Raw genomic sequence first — 17,581 nt, forward strand, 5'->3', positions numbered from 1 at the left:
TGTAAATTCTTTCCCACAGAAGTCAACGAAAGGATCGGTTGTCCTGGGCTACGTATTCCGTCACTTAAACCTAGTGGAGATAGATTACTTTGGACTGCGCTACTGTGACCGAAGTCATCAAACGGTGAGTAAAAGACATGGGAAATTGGAGTTTCCATATGTAAAATTTACCCTGTTTGCACCATTTGCCTGTAGAGCATTGGTTTGTCATACTTTCACTAACTTTCACTATTTCATGGCTCAGGTTTCCAATAATAATTTCGTTGTGTTTCTTTGCATTAAAGTCCCAGAATAGCCATTAATATCTTAGATAGGAACAGAATCAGATGCTAAATGTTGTTGAAAACTAAATGAAGAAAGTATAAATAGTACAAAAGTATGATATAAAAGTAGGATTAATATTTTTTCCCTTTTAATACTGTGCCCTGAAGCCAGTGTTTGGTGTACTGGCTGTCTGGCTTCGCTTGGCCCTGTGGTGTCTGGGAAGCAGTGTCCCTGAGTGTGCACAGGCTGCTTCACTTGGACCACTTGCTGAACGCCTGTTTCAGAGTGTATTGTATAGTTGGTGTGGTGGCTGCCTGTTCACTGGTAGAGCCCCAGGAGTCAGGGTGTTGGCAATGACATTTTCACTTCGCCTGAACCATCTGTGTGTCCTTAAGCCCATGCTCTCTTGAGCCTTCTTGACAGAGACTCACCAGACGTCTGAGAGCTTTTTTCACCAGGAGGTTACAGTCCTAAATAGGTAAGAAAATTGAAACCAGGCTGAGATGTTTCAGTCCCAAAATGGCCTGTGCAGGGTTACTGCAGTCAGAGGTGAGGAGCAGGGGATGCTCAGCAGGTGGGACCAGTGCTGTATGCATAGGATGCTCATCATGTTACCTTAATTTTATAAAGGCAATAATGCCTGGCCTGTGGTTAAATTAAGTGAAGCAGTTATGCTTTTAATGTCACTGTTCTGTATTGAGAGTTCTGCAGAAGATCATGACCTCAAGAGATGTCATGTTTCATCTAAAAATAATAAGTAATTGAATTGGCTGAATATTTGCCAATTTCTTCTGTTTAGCAGAAGTTGAACATGTAGAGGCTGAAGTCAGAACAGTATTAGCAGAAGATTATTGATTGCTGCTCAGAGCTACAGACTGCCCTACTGAGTATATCTTTATTTCTGTGCTATAGTCTAGATATTTATTAATTCAGTTCCTTGATAAGCTTCTAACCAAGTTTCATTCCGTGGAGATGAAAGTCAGATTCAGCTGTGAACTAAAGGCAGACTGTTAAAAACAGTGGTTTTGATTTCCTGAGGAAATTGAGGTGTGAATGAAGAGCAGGTAGGTATTTTTTGCTCTCAGAAGTGTTTTGTTTTTTCCTGTAGAGGCAAATAAAATAGAAATGGCTATTACTGGGAACATTTCCAGCAGCATACACACTGTGTATTTAATGGTGTATATGGCATTATGAAAATAAGAGAAGATTACATCTCTTCTGTGAAACGCTTAACAGATAAAGGCACATTTTAGGACACGTCCTGCTAACAGACTAGATGATTTGATTGTATGATACCTGTGCATTTTGTATTATGGTAGTGTGCCTGAGCTGTAGGCCATAACCCCATTAATTCAGCCTCTCCAAATATGAATACAGCCTTTTTGCCTTTTTCCTCTTACATGATGGTGGTAAATTTAACGTTAGCCTTTGTCTTTATTCCCTGGCCAGCCCAAGGACAGGAAGCCACTGTGCTTCTTGATTTTCCCATGGATTAAAAAGGCGTTCATCCAACTTCCTCACTACTAGAAAGACATTGAGGTGCTGGAGCGTGTCCAAAGAAGGGCAATGAAGCTGGTGAAGGGTCTGGAGCACAAGTCTTAGGAGGAGCGGCTGAGGGAGCTGGGGTTGTTTAGCCTGGAGAAGAGGAGGCTGAGGGGAGACCTTCTTGCTCAGTACAACTACCTGCAAGGAGGTTGTAGCGAGGTGGGGGTCGGCCTCTTCTCCCTAGTAACGAGTGATAGGACGAGAGGAAACGGCCTCAAGCTGTGCCAGGGGAGGTTTAGGTTGGATGTTAGGAAAAACTTCTCCACTGAAAGGGTAGTCAGGCATTGGAAGAGGCTGCCCAGGGAAGTGGTTGAGTCCCCATCCCTGGAGGTATTTAAAAGACGGGTAGATGTGGTGCTTAGGGACATGATTTAGTGGTGGACTTGGCAGTGATAGGTTAACGGTTGGACTTGATGATCTTAAAGGTCTTTTCCAACCCAACCTAAATGATTCTATGATTCCCTGATTTGCGGGCTCTTGCACCGACATCGGTCATGTCATGGGGATACAGTTTGCAGTAGCACGGACATGAAGCTCTAGCCCCTCTCTGCATGGAGATCTACCGGCCCGTGCTTTGCCTGGCTTCTGCACTGCTGGGCAGGCGTCTCTGCTGCCTGCTTGTGTTCTGCTCCCCTGATGGGAGTGCTGTGTGTCTCCCCCCACCTGCGGGTTTTCTTTGCAGGGAAATCCCAGGTGTGTGGGAGAGCGGTGCACACATCAGCTCTGTCCTGACATGCAGCTGGGAAGCAGCCAGGAGGTACAACCAGAGACCACAACGGTGGGCCATGTTACAGAGCGCGTCTGCCCTGCCATGTAGGTGCTGCCACAGTGACTGACCAAGTTTGTGCTGCAGGCTTTGCACCTGGGCTGTGTTGTAGCAAAATATTGTGAAAATGCCTGTTCATGTTGTTTTTCTGTGTATGGGTAATTAAAAGTCGATGCTGCTTTATCTGTAAAGTTCACGAATGAGTAAACCTGTGCAACTGTATTTAGTTTTATGCGTTTTATGACAATTGTTGCTAGCTTACTATTTTTAGTGAAATCTTGTAAGCTCTTAAGAATGGCCAGTATAAAGGTAAAGCTTCCATGCAACAAATAACACCTTGTGCTTTAGCTGTAAACATATATTCAGTTGTGCACTGAATGTGGCTAAAACTCTCTGGGCTGTTGTGGGAATTAGTCTTGTAACAGCTGGCAAGAAGCCGGGATTTGAATTTTGGATTGAATATGTTTTGGATTGGCCACAACAGATTTCCTAAGGGAAGGGGAAAAAGGTTACCTTGCTAATTAGTTTTAAAACCATGCTCCTGAGTTAGTCTCAGACAGAGAAGGGTGTTTGGAGGTTTGGCTACCTATTAATGCATTGCTCGTGGTGGGGAGTATTTTATTATTTGCTCTGTCAGGTTTTTTGTCACACTATATATTTAACTGAATGATGAATAAAACAGGGTGGACAAAACTATGTATTTTAAAGAATGCAACCCAGTCACGGAAGAAACATTTTTTTATTAAGGGTTTGAAAGAACTTGTTTCATTATTTTCCCCATTACTTTGGCATGCCTCAGCACTTCTAGGTGGACTTTTAAGTGCTGTGTTGGTATGCTACCTCTTATGGGGGTGGTATCATAATTATTTGAGTAGTACCAGTAGGGCTCCAATCAGTGAACAAGGTTTCACTGTGCTATGTAGTATACAAATGCATAACACTAAAATGGTCTCTTCCCAAACAGCTAACAAACTAATTAGCATGTGAGAGAGAATAGCTGGATGCAGCAAACAGATTGACAGAAATGGATGGCACTGGGAAGACTATGAACAGTAGGATAAAGCATAAATTGGATGACACTGTCTCTAGGGTAGTAATTTGGTCGTATTACACAAATTTCGCTTTATTGACATTCCAGGTTCCCCAAATTCTCCATGGTAAAAGGACAGTATTTAATTTGCAAAATCAAGCTCTGGAAGGTTACGAGTTGCCAGAACAGTGTAAGCTATACCCATCTTGTGCTTTTAACAAGACTGGACTCCTAAGGAAAAACAAAAACTATAGTTAATCAAAATATAACACTTAAAAATTAATTAAAAATCTTGTAATATAAAACTACACCCAAATAACAGATGGGTTGAACTAATGCTGTAGATTGTCAGTAGTGTTTCCTAACCTCTGAGTGCTTTGGTTGACCAACTACATGGTGCTTTTTAATGTAGTACATGAGTACCTTTTTTGGTGCAAATACTTTAAAAAGAAGACCGGTTTTCTTTGAGCGCCATTGAATCTCTCAGTGTGGTTCTTCAGCCCTTCACCTGAGCCTTTTGCATTGCTGCAGAGACTGCTGACACTCAAGTTAGGCTAAGCTGAGACCAGATGTGGTCTTTATGCTTCTTAATGTGGATGGTCAGCTGGGTCCTGACTGATTAGGCATTTTTGTCTTCTGCCATATCTGCCAGAAATGCGGGACATTGTGCCCCATCTTGTGTTTTCAGGTGAGACATGATCCCCAGAATCTGTGTTGCAGAAGCTGAAGGTGGCGTAGGAAACTCTGTCTTGCCTTTTAGTCTCTCATCGCTTTAGTATCCGGGGAAAACAGCAGCCTGGTGATGTACCTCTCTTTTAGCGGAGGAGAGGCCAAATGCTGGGTAAGCCAGTACTGGGAGGGCCATGAAGGTCCCCTGCCCCTCTCATTTCTGGGTCTCACCGTGCAGCTCCCTGGTGCTCCCCACATAGTCCCTTTGCTACTGCCTTTGTGGTATCTCCAGTGTGCCTTAGGATAGTGGTGCTAATTACTGTTCTGGCAGGAGGCCAGTATTTTCTTGAGGCACACAAAAGAGAGAATGGAAATGGCAATTTTAACGCATAATATCTCAGGAAAAGCTGAGTGGAATTTGATGAGGGAAAGGGTACTTTTGAAGCCCAAAGGCATTCCCTTGTCAAATCACAAAAGCGGTCTGAAAAGAGTCATGCTATTAGAGCTTCTCTTACAAAAAAGATTTTGAAACTCCCTTATTGCAGAACACTAGACAACCAAAAGCATTTTAAAGGTCTGTTGATAATAAAAACTTCTTTTTTTTACTTCCAGAAACCTGGCTGCACTTTACAATCTCACATTGGTCAGGCTGCCCCTCACCATCCCTAACTCTCACGCTAAACCTGCTTAACCTAAAGCTGCAAGAGGCATGTCTGCATTGTACAGCAGCCTGTGATGCAAATATCCCTCTTTTCTTGTCTGATATAATGGTAATCTGAGCTATTATATTCACAGTGTACAGCATACTGACACTCTCTTAGGGCTCTAAGGGGAGAAATACAAATACAGAAAGCCGTAGCACCATGTTAATTCAGTACTGCATCCAAGCTCATTTCCCCAGCCCCAGTTAGTTCAAGTGTAGTGCTGTGCTAACACATGTGTACTGCTCCAACATCTGCAGCTAACATGAGACGGGCAGCGCTCTGTCTTGGTACCATGCATCCACTCTGTAGCGTAGATGTGTTTTTTTCTCTGCTGCTATGAGGAAGCTCTCTTTTGAACGTATGGACATGAGAGCACAGCAGGTAGGAGGTAGCCTGTGGCAATATATTTCGCAGCTGCGTAGCCCAGCACGTAGAGACAGAGGGGAGATGCAAGTCTCGGTTTCTTCTGAAGCTGAACTTTCTGCTCTGAGTTGCTGTGCTGCAGTGATAGATTAGGTCAGCTGTGGCAAAGCTGAGCACAGAAACATGTCCCGTGAATTGCATATCCCTGCTGTGCAAACTCATATATCGGAAAGATGTTTCTTGACCCAACATGATTAATAAAGTAACTGCAGCATGCTCAGATTGCCAGGTTACTGTACCAAATTGGATAGGGTAACAGATTGAAGAGGCTGTATGTAACTTAACTATAGAAAGAAGGGCGTGATTTTAACAAAAGATTTGTTTACAATCAAAAATGTCTGTTCTCTAGGGAATTACTGTCATACAATGTAGTGTGCATTTTGATCTCAAGCTCTTAGAAAAACAGGTGAACTGTACTTAGCTTGTATTCTGGTTTTGTACAGATTTTTGTTTTTGTGTGGATTTGACATTTGCCCACAAGCATGGTATACCAAATTATCTAGAAAGAAAAAGACTTGTTGTGCTTGTTAAAATAGATGGCATAGCCAGTGAAAGGAAAATGGAGATGGATAATATTGATTAGAAGCTAGAAACTTTAGAAGATTGTTCATGGATTAAAACAACTTAGACAAAACTGATGGTCAGGTGAGTTAATTCTAATTAATAAGGATATTAATAAGATTCTAATAAAGAAAAGACAGAGGTATTAAATACCTATTTGTATGTAGAAATTGCCTGGTGATGTATACATTTCTTATATAACAAGGATGTCTTGAGCTTAGCAGATTTAGATTCTTTGCACTGAAGGTTTGCAGAAAAACAAAATAATTCTAATTGTTAGTGTTCTCTTAGATTGTGGAAAAATCTTGATAATTTCAAATTATAATTGAAAAATACTGGGTTTTCTCTTGAAAGCTGTGGTTTTTCCTGTTGTAAATGTGAACAAAAACTGACATGTGCAGCTTCGTAAGAATCTAATTAAGACAGCCTAGGATTTAGTTTGAAGTTGATAGATATTTCTTCACCAGACACTTCATTGATTGATACCACAGCAAACATTTCAACCTAGTTAATATTTTGTTTCAAACAGGTTCATGGAATTTGACCCAGGTTTAACCCTATGCAGATACAAGGAATGAAGATTCCAGATTTGTGGAAAAATGTTTGCAGTCATTTAAAAGGGCTAAATATGAAATACTGCATGGCGCTTGGATGCATACTGCTTACACATCTGGCTCGTATGGGAGCCAGATTTGTAAAAGTACAAAGGACAACAGAGCCCATCTATTCTTAGATACACTGTACTTTAAAATATCTTTTTTTATAATTACTACCTAAAAATTAAAAGGGAATTATTTTCTTTAATAACATTGTACATTTATAATCAGTCTTAGTAAATGGAAAATTATTAAATTAAACTAATACTATATGGTCTTTGTAAATAACAATTAGTAAACTAGTAGCCATCACTTTAGTAATTGGATAGTTGCATTGATTAGGAATATTTCAAAGTAATTATTTTTTCTTATTTCTTCTGTAAATGTTAAATTCCCCTTTCAGATTCTCAAAATTTGTCCCCTGCAGATGGATGGGTGTATGCTGGGCTCTCCACCTCTTTGCAGTAGTGGTGAGCTGTTTATAAGTCAGATAACCCTTGCTGTCTGTACAGGAGAGATACAGGTGGGAAATCACTGAGAAGTGGCATTCTGGCTGCCAAACATAAAAAGAGTGAGGCTGCGTGCTGGAGCTACTTTGGCATTCACGAATGCAGGGTTTGTTGTCAGCACCTGCTGTGCAAGTGTATTGGATTAATAAGACACTCTGCGTTTTTGTTCCATTTGTCTTGGCACTTTAACATGTGAGCTCAAAACTGTAACTATACCCAACACTATTTATATGTATATGCAAACATTTAACAGGTATCTAATACACATTATTTTTTATGCATGAGTATGTATGCTTAGAGGATTCTGTTGTCTGGTTTTATAAATGTTCTCATCTTTATTGTCTTAACATTGGCTTGAAAAACGCCTTTTCATTATCCATGAATTCCATTCATCTTTGGCTTACAAATAAAATGCTAGCAATCTCCCTCTCCTCCCCCCACTCATTGCATTCTTCAGGAAAATTTTGGCAGCCTTTGAAATAATAAATAGCTACACAGTGATTTTAAGCGTGGGCTTGTGGCATTGCCACAATGCTAAATACTTACTGGAGAAATGAGGAAGCAGACGAGATTCTTGCCTCTTTCACAACACTCCTCTCCCAGCAGTAAACTGGTCTGAGCTGAAGTGTTTAACTTCACCTATGCAGCACCTGGATCTTGAAGCCTGTGGTACCTTCAGAAGAGCATATTTCTTCGTGCCAGCTGATTCTTATTTTCACTAGCATGAGTAGCAGCAATCTGTCTTACAGGGATGAGGACTGACTGCAGTTCCTCCTGTCGGCTCAGTTTGGGGGAAGGAAAGGACATGTTTAGCCATACAAATAACCAGTTTGTTCCCTCTTCTCTCTTCAGATTCCCTCTGAATCTGAACTTGCAGTTTTCCCCCTGAATTTTGCCCACCTCCCCTAAGCTTGGAAATTGCCTTCAGAAGACCATACAAAGAATATAATTTGACTTGCAAGTCAAGTACAGGCCAGTGAGAATTAAGACTTCTAAGGCAACTCTGTTTTGATTGTATGGTCTACAAGTGCCCACACAGTCTTTAATGACCTGGCCCAATTCTGGTTTATCTCATGACAGCCAGTGAATCACATGGAATTCAAGTTGCAGAGACAAACAGAAATCTGTAACTGTTCTGTGCTTGACTTGCAAACTTGAATAATGATCCATCAATATCTTTTTTCTTTTTTTTTTTTTTTTCCCAAATAATCAATCTACCTACGCATTTAAAGCTAAACTGCAAAGAGGTCTATAAGACAGTATCTCTTGGCGCTGATTTCAGTTCACTTCAGGAGAATTTCATGAAGGAGTTATTCTGTGATAGATTTTGATCTGATTTTGAAACTCTTGCAGTGTAACACAAAGCTATCAATGATAAGCAAGATAGCTTGACAATGTGTTGTTCATACTGTGATGCCACTTTTGGGAAGAGGTCAGACCACATTCTTGACCACATTGCATAGCCAGAATGTGCACTGCAGAGTCATTTTGCCTTTTTTTCTGCCTGTTGACTGTAAAATCTCTTTATCAGCCTATTGTGCCAGCTCAGATTATTGCTGATAGGGAGTTCTAATAGGAGGTTTGAACAAGTGTGACAAGTTTTTTTTTTCCTTCCCACCTTCCGTTGAGGTTAAAAGCAGTATTGGAGGTATTCGATACAGGCATGTACTGAATATTTTGTTTCCTCAAAATTTAGGGAATTTTCTTAGCAAACATTCCTGGATTTGAAATAGCAATGGTCAAGAACAAGGCATACAGCTGTTTCTGTTGCAGGTGGATCAGCAGCTAATGGAAGTAGTTTGCTTTCATGTTTTATCAAAATTATAGTTCCTTACAACCACTTATGAAATTAGTTGCTTGAAATTTTCCACTCAAATGCCTTGTAGTGTTTTTCCCTCCCTTCTTTATGATACTCCTTTCTAATAGTGAAATTCTCTAGTCCAGAGAAGTTCTCTGGATAGAGAGGGGAGATTTTTTGATTAATCATTTTATTCTTATTCTCCATAGGGTTAGTTCAGGGGTGCAGGTAAAGAGTTTATTCATTGGTCTGTGTAGTTCCTCAGTTAAAGAAGTTGTGGATGCTAAGGATGTATATTCAATCTGCCTCAATTTGCCCTTTACAGAAGCTGTGTTCTGCAGCCTTTTTATTTCCAGTGTTTTATGAAGGGGTGTCAATCTCAGCTAGTCCAAAAAGCTTGTGTAAGAGGGAAGAGGACTGAAAAAAAGGAAGACAAGAACGATCTTGGCAGCTGCCTCTGCACTTTCTTCCAAAACTGAATCATAGAAATGTCAAGCTAAGGAAGAAATAAGTTGCTGGAGGGATTACAAGACCAGGATGCTGGTGATCTGTGTAGCCATAATATGAACTACACAGCTGGTCTGTGTTCAGCAGTAACATCAGAAAAACTTCTATTAAAAGTTTGATAAAGGCCGGGCAGGAGTAATTAGTGAGAAATTATACTATGGATTGTCTGTTGATCAAATGGCATGGGAACCCGTGTAACAGTTTATCCTTCTGCGGTGTACTAAGTGTACCTCGATCATCTCTGACACATTTGTCCAACTAGTTCTGTAAACTATCTGGTGGAAGAGTCTGTACCCTCCCTACCTTGGTGCCGATTTCCAGTCACCCACTCTCTCTGCTATTAGAAACCGTTTCTGAAAATCAAAACTAATTTTTCTTTACTTCTGGTTAACCCAATTTCTTCATACTTAGTGGACATGAAAAATTGATAACTATGATCTTACAGCAATTTCTCAGGTCTTGGAAGAGTGCTGTTATGCCTGTTCCCCCCTACAGTCTCTTGTTTTTCAGAAAACAAGTGAAGGCCCTTCATTCTTTCCTTGTAGGTCCTGTCTTACATGCTTTGTTGTTGCTGTTTAAATTTAGAGTTATCCTACTTAGGTTAATCTCCCAGAAGAAAATAGCAAGGTTGCACATCCATATAGTAGCTATAGCAGATCAGGTAGACACCAATGGGTACTTTGTATGATTCTTCTGTAGAGCCAGCTTGTCACAAGCCTGAGATGTTGTGGCTCTTACGAAACAGGTTTCCTTTCAGGAAGACTCCTACCCCAGGGAAGATACACAACATTAGACTTGTAGAGACAGTGTTTCTCTGATCAGAAGCTGGCACTAGTTTGTCATTGGCAGACTGAAGTGTGTCAGTCTGCTAATAAATATCAATATGTGAATAAATATAGAATTGCAATTGTTCTATATTAATTTTCCATGTTAAGTGACTAATTTCCATAATTATCTGTCTCACAGTACTGGCTGGATCCTGCAAAGACCCTTGCTGAACATAAAGAATTGATAAACAGTATGTATTTAATTTGAATTTAAAGAATGCATCCGAAGATGAAGTAACAGAGGCAATGTTCCATATATACAGCCTGTACAACATTTATATTCTAGTCACAAGAGATAAACTTGTTCAAGAACTATCAATTACTGCAGTTCGTAGCTGTCAAAGTTTCACACATAGATTGAACATACCTTAATTTTCCAATAATTTGTGTGATTATTGTCCAAAGGTTTATCTGTGCTTAAATTTTACTTTAGAATAATAAATGGTGCTATTCCTAACTTGTGTAATTAATTTTATAGTAGCTGTGATACCTCTACCATACTGTACCATACCATAAGCAACTTAGATTCCTTTTTTATTCTGAAAGTAAAGTAGTGCCTCTTGCTGATAATGGAGTGTCTGCTGTTACTATCACTCTTCAGATATCACAGATGCAAGATCTGTTATTTTTATTATAATTAAAGATCATGATGAGATTATTTTACTTAAGAATGTGGAGACCTATAAAAAGATGTAGAAGTGGAGCATGCATGGAATAAATGTAGCTGTAAGAATTTCGGTACTGAGTTAACTGAATCTTTCGGGAGAATAACATTTTTAAAAGGTGAATTAGAACAGCTTTTCCAAATATTTCTTAATTAAAGTTACTCCATAAGATATTTGGAAATGTGGAAGGGATTAGTATTCAGTATTATTAGTTATGCCAGGGAATCACATTTCCTGCACAATTACATTTTTCAAAAAGTTTCAGTGGAAAAAGTATCTAAAGATCAAAATCAAGCAGTTAAAAAACCTTGGAGAAACAGTAAGTTAGAAATTAAATCTAAATTCATATCTTCAAAATAACCAAAAACTCCAAGTAGACAGACAAGCTGTGAATAAATAAACACAAGACTAGAAAAATAATAATAAAAATCCTTTTCTTACTTTTTTTTTCCTCACGTGTAATGAGTATAGATGTACAGATTTGCTATATGGATATAAGATTTTTTTATGGAACTTCCAAGGTTCATAAAATATTAAGCTGGCCTTCTTAGTAGCTGTTTTGTAGTCAACTAGTAACAATTCATGACAATTAACAGTTCATAACAACTAACTTATGCACCGAATATTTTTTTCCCTCAGCTGGACCACCATACACTCTGTATTTTGGCATTAAATTCTATGCAGAGGATCCATGTAAACTTAAAGAAGAAATAACAAGGTACAGTATTTAATAAGAGTGTAGTTTGTCGATTTCAGGGTAATAATCTATTCCAGCCACATGCATATTGTTGTGGTGTGGCTGGGTTTTTTTTGTTTGTTTTGGTATTTATTTTTTTTCCCTTGAACATCTGAAGTTTTTGCTTGAACATGTACATGTAGGAAGAGGATTGCGACTAGCTTCGCAGTGGTTGGTATGGACAACTATTTGGAATCCCAAGATGAAAAGCTGCCCTCTGGTGCATCAAAAATCAAAGGGACTTGATGTGCATTTGTGTTTTGTTTTTTTAAGGAATACATTGTCACATCTGCATTTATATTGTGCTATAATCAAATTTGGAGTTTACTTGGATATCAAATATAAATACAGGGAATTTTCTACTTTATTTGCCATAGCTTAAATTCCAGAACTGTTTTTCAAGAGGATTTCTTTCGGTCTTTCTAAAAATATGTGAAGGAAATTGGAGAGTTGCATGCTTTTGATTCTTTTAACTAAGCTTGGCCTCTACAAATTATGAGGATTCATGCACTAACACATGCACACGCATGCGCACAGACACGTACACACACATGCTTGCCTGAACTCTCATGCACAGGGTTTTCTGTTTGCTTTATTTATGAAAGGTCTGAGACAATTAGTTTTAGGTTCAAAAGGAAATTTGAGAATTTGGATAGGTAGGTGGACAAAATTAGTGTGCTGGCTTGCATTAATAAATGCCAAAATATTTCTTTTGATGTCTTAGGGATATGACACATGAGAATTCATTAGAATGCACATAGGGTTTTTAATTTTCCTTGATCAAAGGTGGCAGTTCTTGCAGCATGGGCAGAATATTTTTCTTGTACCAGAGTGAGAAAGTGCTTTCGTTTCCATACTGGCACAGCAGGTATGGAAGTCTCCAATGTAACAAGATTGAGGGTGGCCTGGTAAAAATAATAAACACTGCGACTTTGCAGGTAAAAGAGCGTAAGCTGACTGCAATGTGATTCCCCTGTACCGTGAAAGTTTGATGCCATTTTCCTGTACTTTTCCAGAAGCACTTTCAACCCTGCTCACAGGGGAAGGCAGATGGCCCTAGGAAGGGAGCTTCAGCCACCAAGCCTGTTGTGATTGCTACCTGGGAGGCAGGGTGGATTTCTGTGTGGGAAATGACAGGGGCTAAATTTTCGAAAACTGTTTCTCTTTGCTTTGTGATAAGGTCAGTCAGTGATTTGCATTGCTGATTAGGTGTGCAAATGTAGTTGAGAAGCATTTTGGTATAATTAGTAAGGCTCTGTTCATGTCTGCGCAGTATTTGGTCATGCAGGATTTGCACCTTAGGAGGTACAGAGGGAGAGCATAAGAAAGTGATATGCTTCTTTGACACTCTTCAACAAAACACATTGAATCGTCAAATGCCCTCAACATTTCGGAGCCTATAGGCTCTTAAACCTTGGAAGGAAGGTGTACCTTTTCAGAAAAAAAAAGACAAAACTAAACCTCCTTCTACTTAGGAGCAATTAAAGGCCCTATTTTTCTTTAAAATAATAATTTTCTGCCTAAGTTTGTAATTCCAGTGATGTGCTAACCAACATGTTTCTCTGGAGCACGTGTTTGTTATTTTAATGGATATGAGAGTGAGTCTGTTATTAGGTGTTGATGATCCATGATGTTACGTGATTACTATTTGCAAATAATGAAAACCTGTCAAATTTGTAATTGCTTCAGAGCAAAATCTATCTGGCTTGTAGGCAAAAGCTAACACAGTGGTGATTCACATTAACATTTGCTGGATGTGTTTGCTAGAGCAAACTAGTGCTTAGGCACTATTATGTATGAATGACAAACTTGACAGCGCACAAGATGAGAGTGCTTTAGCTACAAGTTTGGACAAAAGCCCTGGTTTTGTGAGGAGCTTAGCGGCTTCAGTGGGAATTGAGATCGTTCGCTGTATAGGAGTCACTTAAGCACTTCACAGTTGGCTCTGACTGTTTTTTGCAGGGAGGTGGTGTTTTTTGCAGTTTCCTATCATGCTTTATTTTGAGACGACATTATGAGAATGCAGAAATACCGATACCTGCTAAATGGAAAAGACGTTTGTAGTATCATCTGGTATGAAGCTCTGCACTGTAGAGATGCAGACGTGCTAACAGAAAGATGGGTGCATATCAGAAATGCATTTCATGTTAAAAAGAAGATGCTGTGTACTCCACAGTAGATGTAAAATCATCTTTGTCATTATCATCATTCATACAGAGAAGGTTTGTCTAGGTAGGACAGGCAAGCATGAGCTAGAAGCAGTACCGAGGTATTGCTTAAGAGTGAAGAAACACTGAGTGTGTGTGCTTTGTGTTGCCTAATGATGTTCCCAGAAACCTCTTATGCAGTGCCCTGGTCCTTTAAGGCAGAGAATATTTAGCCATTTTTTTAAGGATGGACATTCCTACTATAATATCTGTCATAGCACAAATTCTGGTAGATCATTAACCAGAAAGACACTGGTATCCTTATTCAGAGGCTCATCTGGGCTGATAAGGTCTAATAAATTTGATTGGATCTTAAATGGTTTGTGGATCAGCTATCATGTAACCTGCAGTTTGTGAACTTCCCTGAAATCAGCATACATGCACTTTGAACTTACAGATCGTTCCAAGGTTCTTTCATAAGTAATTTGTACTAACACAGAATAAGTTATTTGCAGTGTAGCTGAATGGCTCTACATAGATAAAAGTTGAATTAGTGAATAATGAAAAAACTATATACTTGTATGGATGACTATTTTTTTCTTTAAAAAGTTACCTCTTCAGTATTGTTACCTTTTGTATGAACTTGGTACAAGAAATTTGCTTAGGATGATGTGAAACGCTACGTAAATCTGTTGCAATACAACCAGACAAAACCCAAACAGCTTTTAAAAGATTTCTTGTAAATGAGTATGGGGAGTTGCAAAAACAAGCAGATCCTTTGTATGATGGCTTGTTTTCTTGTCTTTACTTTTCCATCTGTTTTCTGCATATTGTTTCACTGTAAGTGGTCTCAGTATGTGCTTCATCAAGTGTAGAAGCAGGTTATGACTTAGAAAATTACATTTTTACTTCTGCTATCTGTATACCAAGAAGGAGAATACCCTATGCTATGACAGATACAGTTAGCTGCTGATGGTTTGCCCATCCATTTTTTTTCATGGGAGCATTGACTCCATCAAATCCGCTTGCAGCTTGAGAGTTGATGCTCTGGTGTGTGAAGAGGAAACCTTTGAGTCAAGAAGTGTGCAATACTAGTTCTCCCTTATGTTAATCCACTGATCAGGTTAAACTTTGGCCCTTTATAGGTTTCTTGTTCCATTTTTCTGATTCCTAGTCCTCTTCCCCACTTCCTGAGTGCTCTGTGAAAGTCAAAAGAGAGAAATTACATTTTCAGGAGTAAAATAAACTGTATCTGCACAATATAAGCAGATGGGAAAACTGCAGAGTGCTCCCCTACCTATGTTCTTTCACTGGATTAATCTTAGTTGACCTTACTTCAAGGTCAGGGGAAATGTCATTCAGAGAGGAATACACTTTTTGAATGTCACATAGTTATGGTACGTGGTATGTCTTCAGTAAACTGGACAATGATGAAACATTACTTGGAGCATCAGACTCAATATTGAAATAATAGCTTTGTTTTCTCTCTGTGTTTTAGGTATCAGTTTTTCTTGCAGGTCAAGCAAGACGTTTTACAGGGTCGCTTGCCTTGTCCAGTCAACACTGCAGCACAGCTGGGAGCATATGTAATTCAGTGTAAGTTCTGGCCAACTGAGAGCTTATTTCTTTTAATCCTGTATTATGATTAATTTTAAGTGGTGACTGAAGATTTCACTAACACTTTATGCATTCATTTCAAAACAGAACAAAACTAGTATGACTGATTTCAGGTAAAGAACTGTAAATAGATGACCATTCTGAACAGATAATGTAGAAGCAATATAGAAGTTAATGTAAAGAAGAAACTAAAAAGTCAGTCTGAAGAGTCTGCCAAACACTCTTTGCCTTGCTGAGGAATACCTCGTCATGTACTTAAGACTTTGTGAGTTACTCTGGATTGCATATAGAGTAACGCAATACCTTCATCAGGAGGTTTACAGATTTGATGGGCTATTGGTAGCCTCCAGCCAACAAAGTCTGTCAAATAAAAGATTCTTTCAAAAATTACATTATGTCAGTATGAATGCACCTATGCTTGAAGGTAGGATGTGTTTTGACCTGAAGTGAAGAATTTTAATTCTATCTGTCATTTATTTGCATTCACCCATCAGTAGTTAGCTTTTCAGAAGTGGATGTTATATCCTGCATACTTGATAGAACTAGCAATCAACTAGAAAGGAGCTGTCTGTCTACCAGTTAGTTATTCGTTTCACATTACAGCTCTGTATTCAAACACAGTTGGTAACCAAAAATCGTATAATGATCCATGCTGGGACCTGTATCTGTCATTTGTTCTATGTTAAGTTTGGATTTCTCATGAGTGATATGTATTAAGCAAAGATTATTTGTATTATTGGTGTTCCAAGTGTGACTCAACAACACTTAATACAACATAAAAAATACCCCTCCTTTCATTTCCATTTTAGAATAACAAGGCAGAATAATCTGTGTATGAAATGGGAGTGGGCATTATACAGAATTTCATGGTGTGTTATATGTGTTTCCAAGAACCTAAATTTCAGACAGTTTTTTTTTTTGTACAATTATTTTTAGCTTCATTTTGCTGTGTAAGAAATGTGACGTGTCATACTCTGAAAAACTGTTTGCAATGCACATTTCACTTTACTGGCATACGTGCCCTCCCTGAAAAAATACTGCAAATATGAAGCAGGAAAAAATGTAATGATGGTAACATCTTAATCATATTACAAGAAATGAGGAAAAAGAATAAATTCTTGTCTGTTGGTCATTTTGTAAGGTGGTTAGAGTATGGGGACCTGTTGTTTTGGTATAAAATCCTGTTTCTCTGATTCTAATCTCAGATATTCTATTGGAAAACAATGAGGAAGCTCACATGAGAGAGGAGAGTTAAAGCATGGCAAAGATTACATACAGTGGCTTAAAGTTAGTCCTGGCACCAGCAAGCATACATTCCCATTGACTGTATAAAAAGCTTTGCCCTTTTATTTAGGGCCTGCAGTTGTTCAGAGTATATAAAGACACCTGAGAAATGTCTGTGCCAATACTGAAAATATGAACCCAAAGCATCAGCACCGAGGTCAACAGCCTTTCCAAGGGTGATGTGCCAGACCATGCTTTTTACTTTTCCAAACGGAGATGAAGTGCGTTTGTGGGAATTCAGTAATAGCTGAGAAGCTCTGCTTCTGTAATGGTATCAGTGGCGTCTTTCCCAGTGGAGCTAGCAGCTGCTGAGGTCTGGAGGAAGAGCCAAGGCCACGTGTTCTCCCAAAGTCCTCTGCCCATGTCCTGTTCCATCCATGGGCCCTGCTTTCACCATCCAGGTTGTGCCCACCTGCCATTTTTGGTCTCTGGGCGGATCCTGTCCTTAGCACATGAATCATTTCCTCCTTCTGTGGCCAAAGACTGAAGACTGTTATAGTGGTGATGGTGGAAAAATCAGTACCCATGGCACAGTTTGCAGAATATACCGATTTTCTTATTGGGAATGCTGCAGTTGTTGCTGTTGTAGTCATTCCTGTTCTTGTTTCTGCTATGGGCAAGGACCACATAATTTTTACGGACATTTTCTAGAGAAACTTCTCAATATCTCTACTGAGCAGATCACTGTCCTGTTCTAGAAACATCATTAAATTCTGGAAAGAAACATGAGTTATTAGATGAGTCTTTTTCTTCTTGGCTCTTGAAGCCTCCTTTTGGCTATGTTTTTGGCTTAGTGAGCATTGGATTGAAACCTTCCTTGAAACTTTTCTCAGAGAAGCCCAGTCTACGCAGATTTTACTCAGGATCATTGAAAAACTGAAATACCAACTTTCACAGAGTTTCTCAGGTAGATGCAATTAGAGTTAAGATCAG

The 17,581-nt window shown here is 39.1% G+C and overlaps 1 protein-coding gene across 3 annotated transcripts in view; it reads left to right on the plus strand.

Annotated features, from left to right (window-relative positions):
- EPB41L4A (erythrocyte membrane protein band 4.1 like 4A) overlaps positions 1–17,581 on the plus strand; it is a 139,811-nt gene that overhangs the window by 53,680 nt on the left and 68,550 nt on the right. For all 3 annotated transcript variants that reach the window (XM_087742221.1, XM_087742222.1, XM_087742223.1), the window contains exons 2-5: positions 20–124; positions 10,339–10,390; positions 11,504–11,582; positions 15,246–15,343. In XM_087742221.1, the coding sequence (XP_087598347.1) occupies positions 20–124; positions 10,339–10,390; positions 11,504–11,582; positions 15,246–15,343 (334 nt within the window). The remainder of the gene's footprint in view (positions 1–19; positions 125–10,338; positions 10,391–11,503; positions 11,583–15,245; positions 15,344–17,581) is intronic.

The sequence above is a fragment of the Nipponia nippon genome, unplaced genomic scaffold (genome assembly GCF_047370975.1).
Source record: "Nipponia nippon isolate SJK-2023a ecotype South Korea unplaced genomic scaffold, ASM4737097v1 scaffold_8, whole genome shotgun sequence".
NCBI classification, from domain to species: Eukaryota; Metazoa; Chordata; class Aves; order Pelecaniformes; family Threskiornithidae; genus Nipponia; species Nipponia nippon.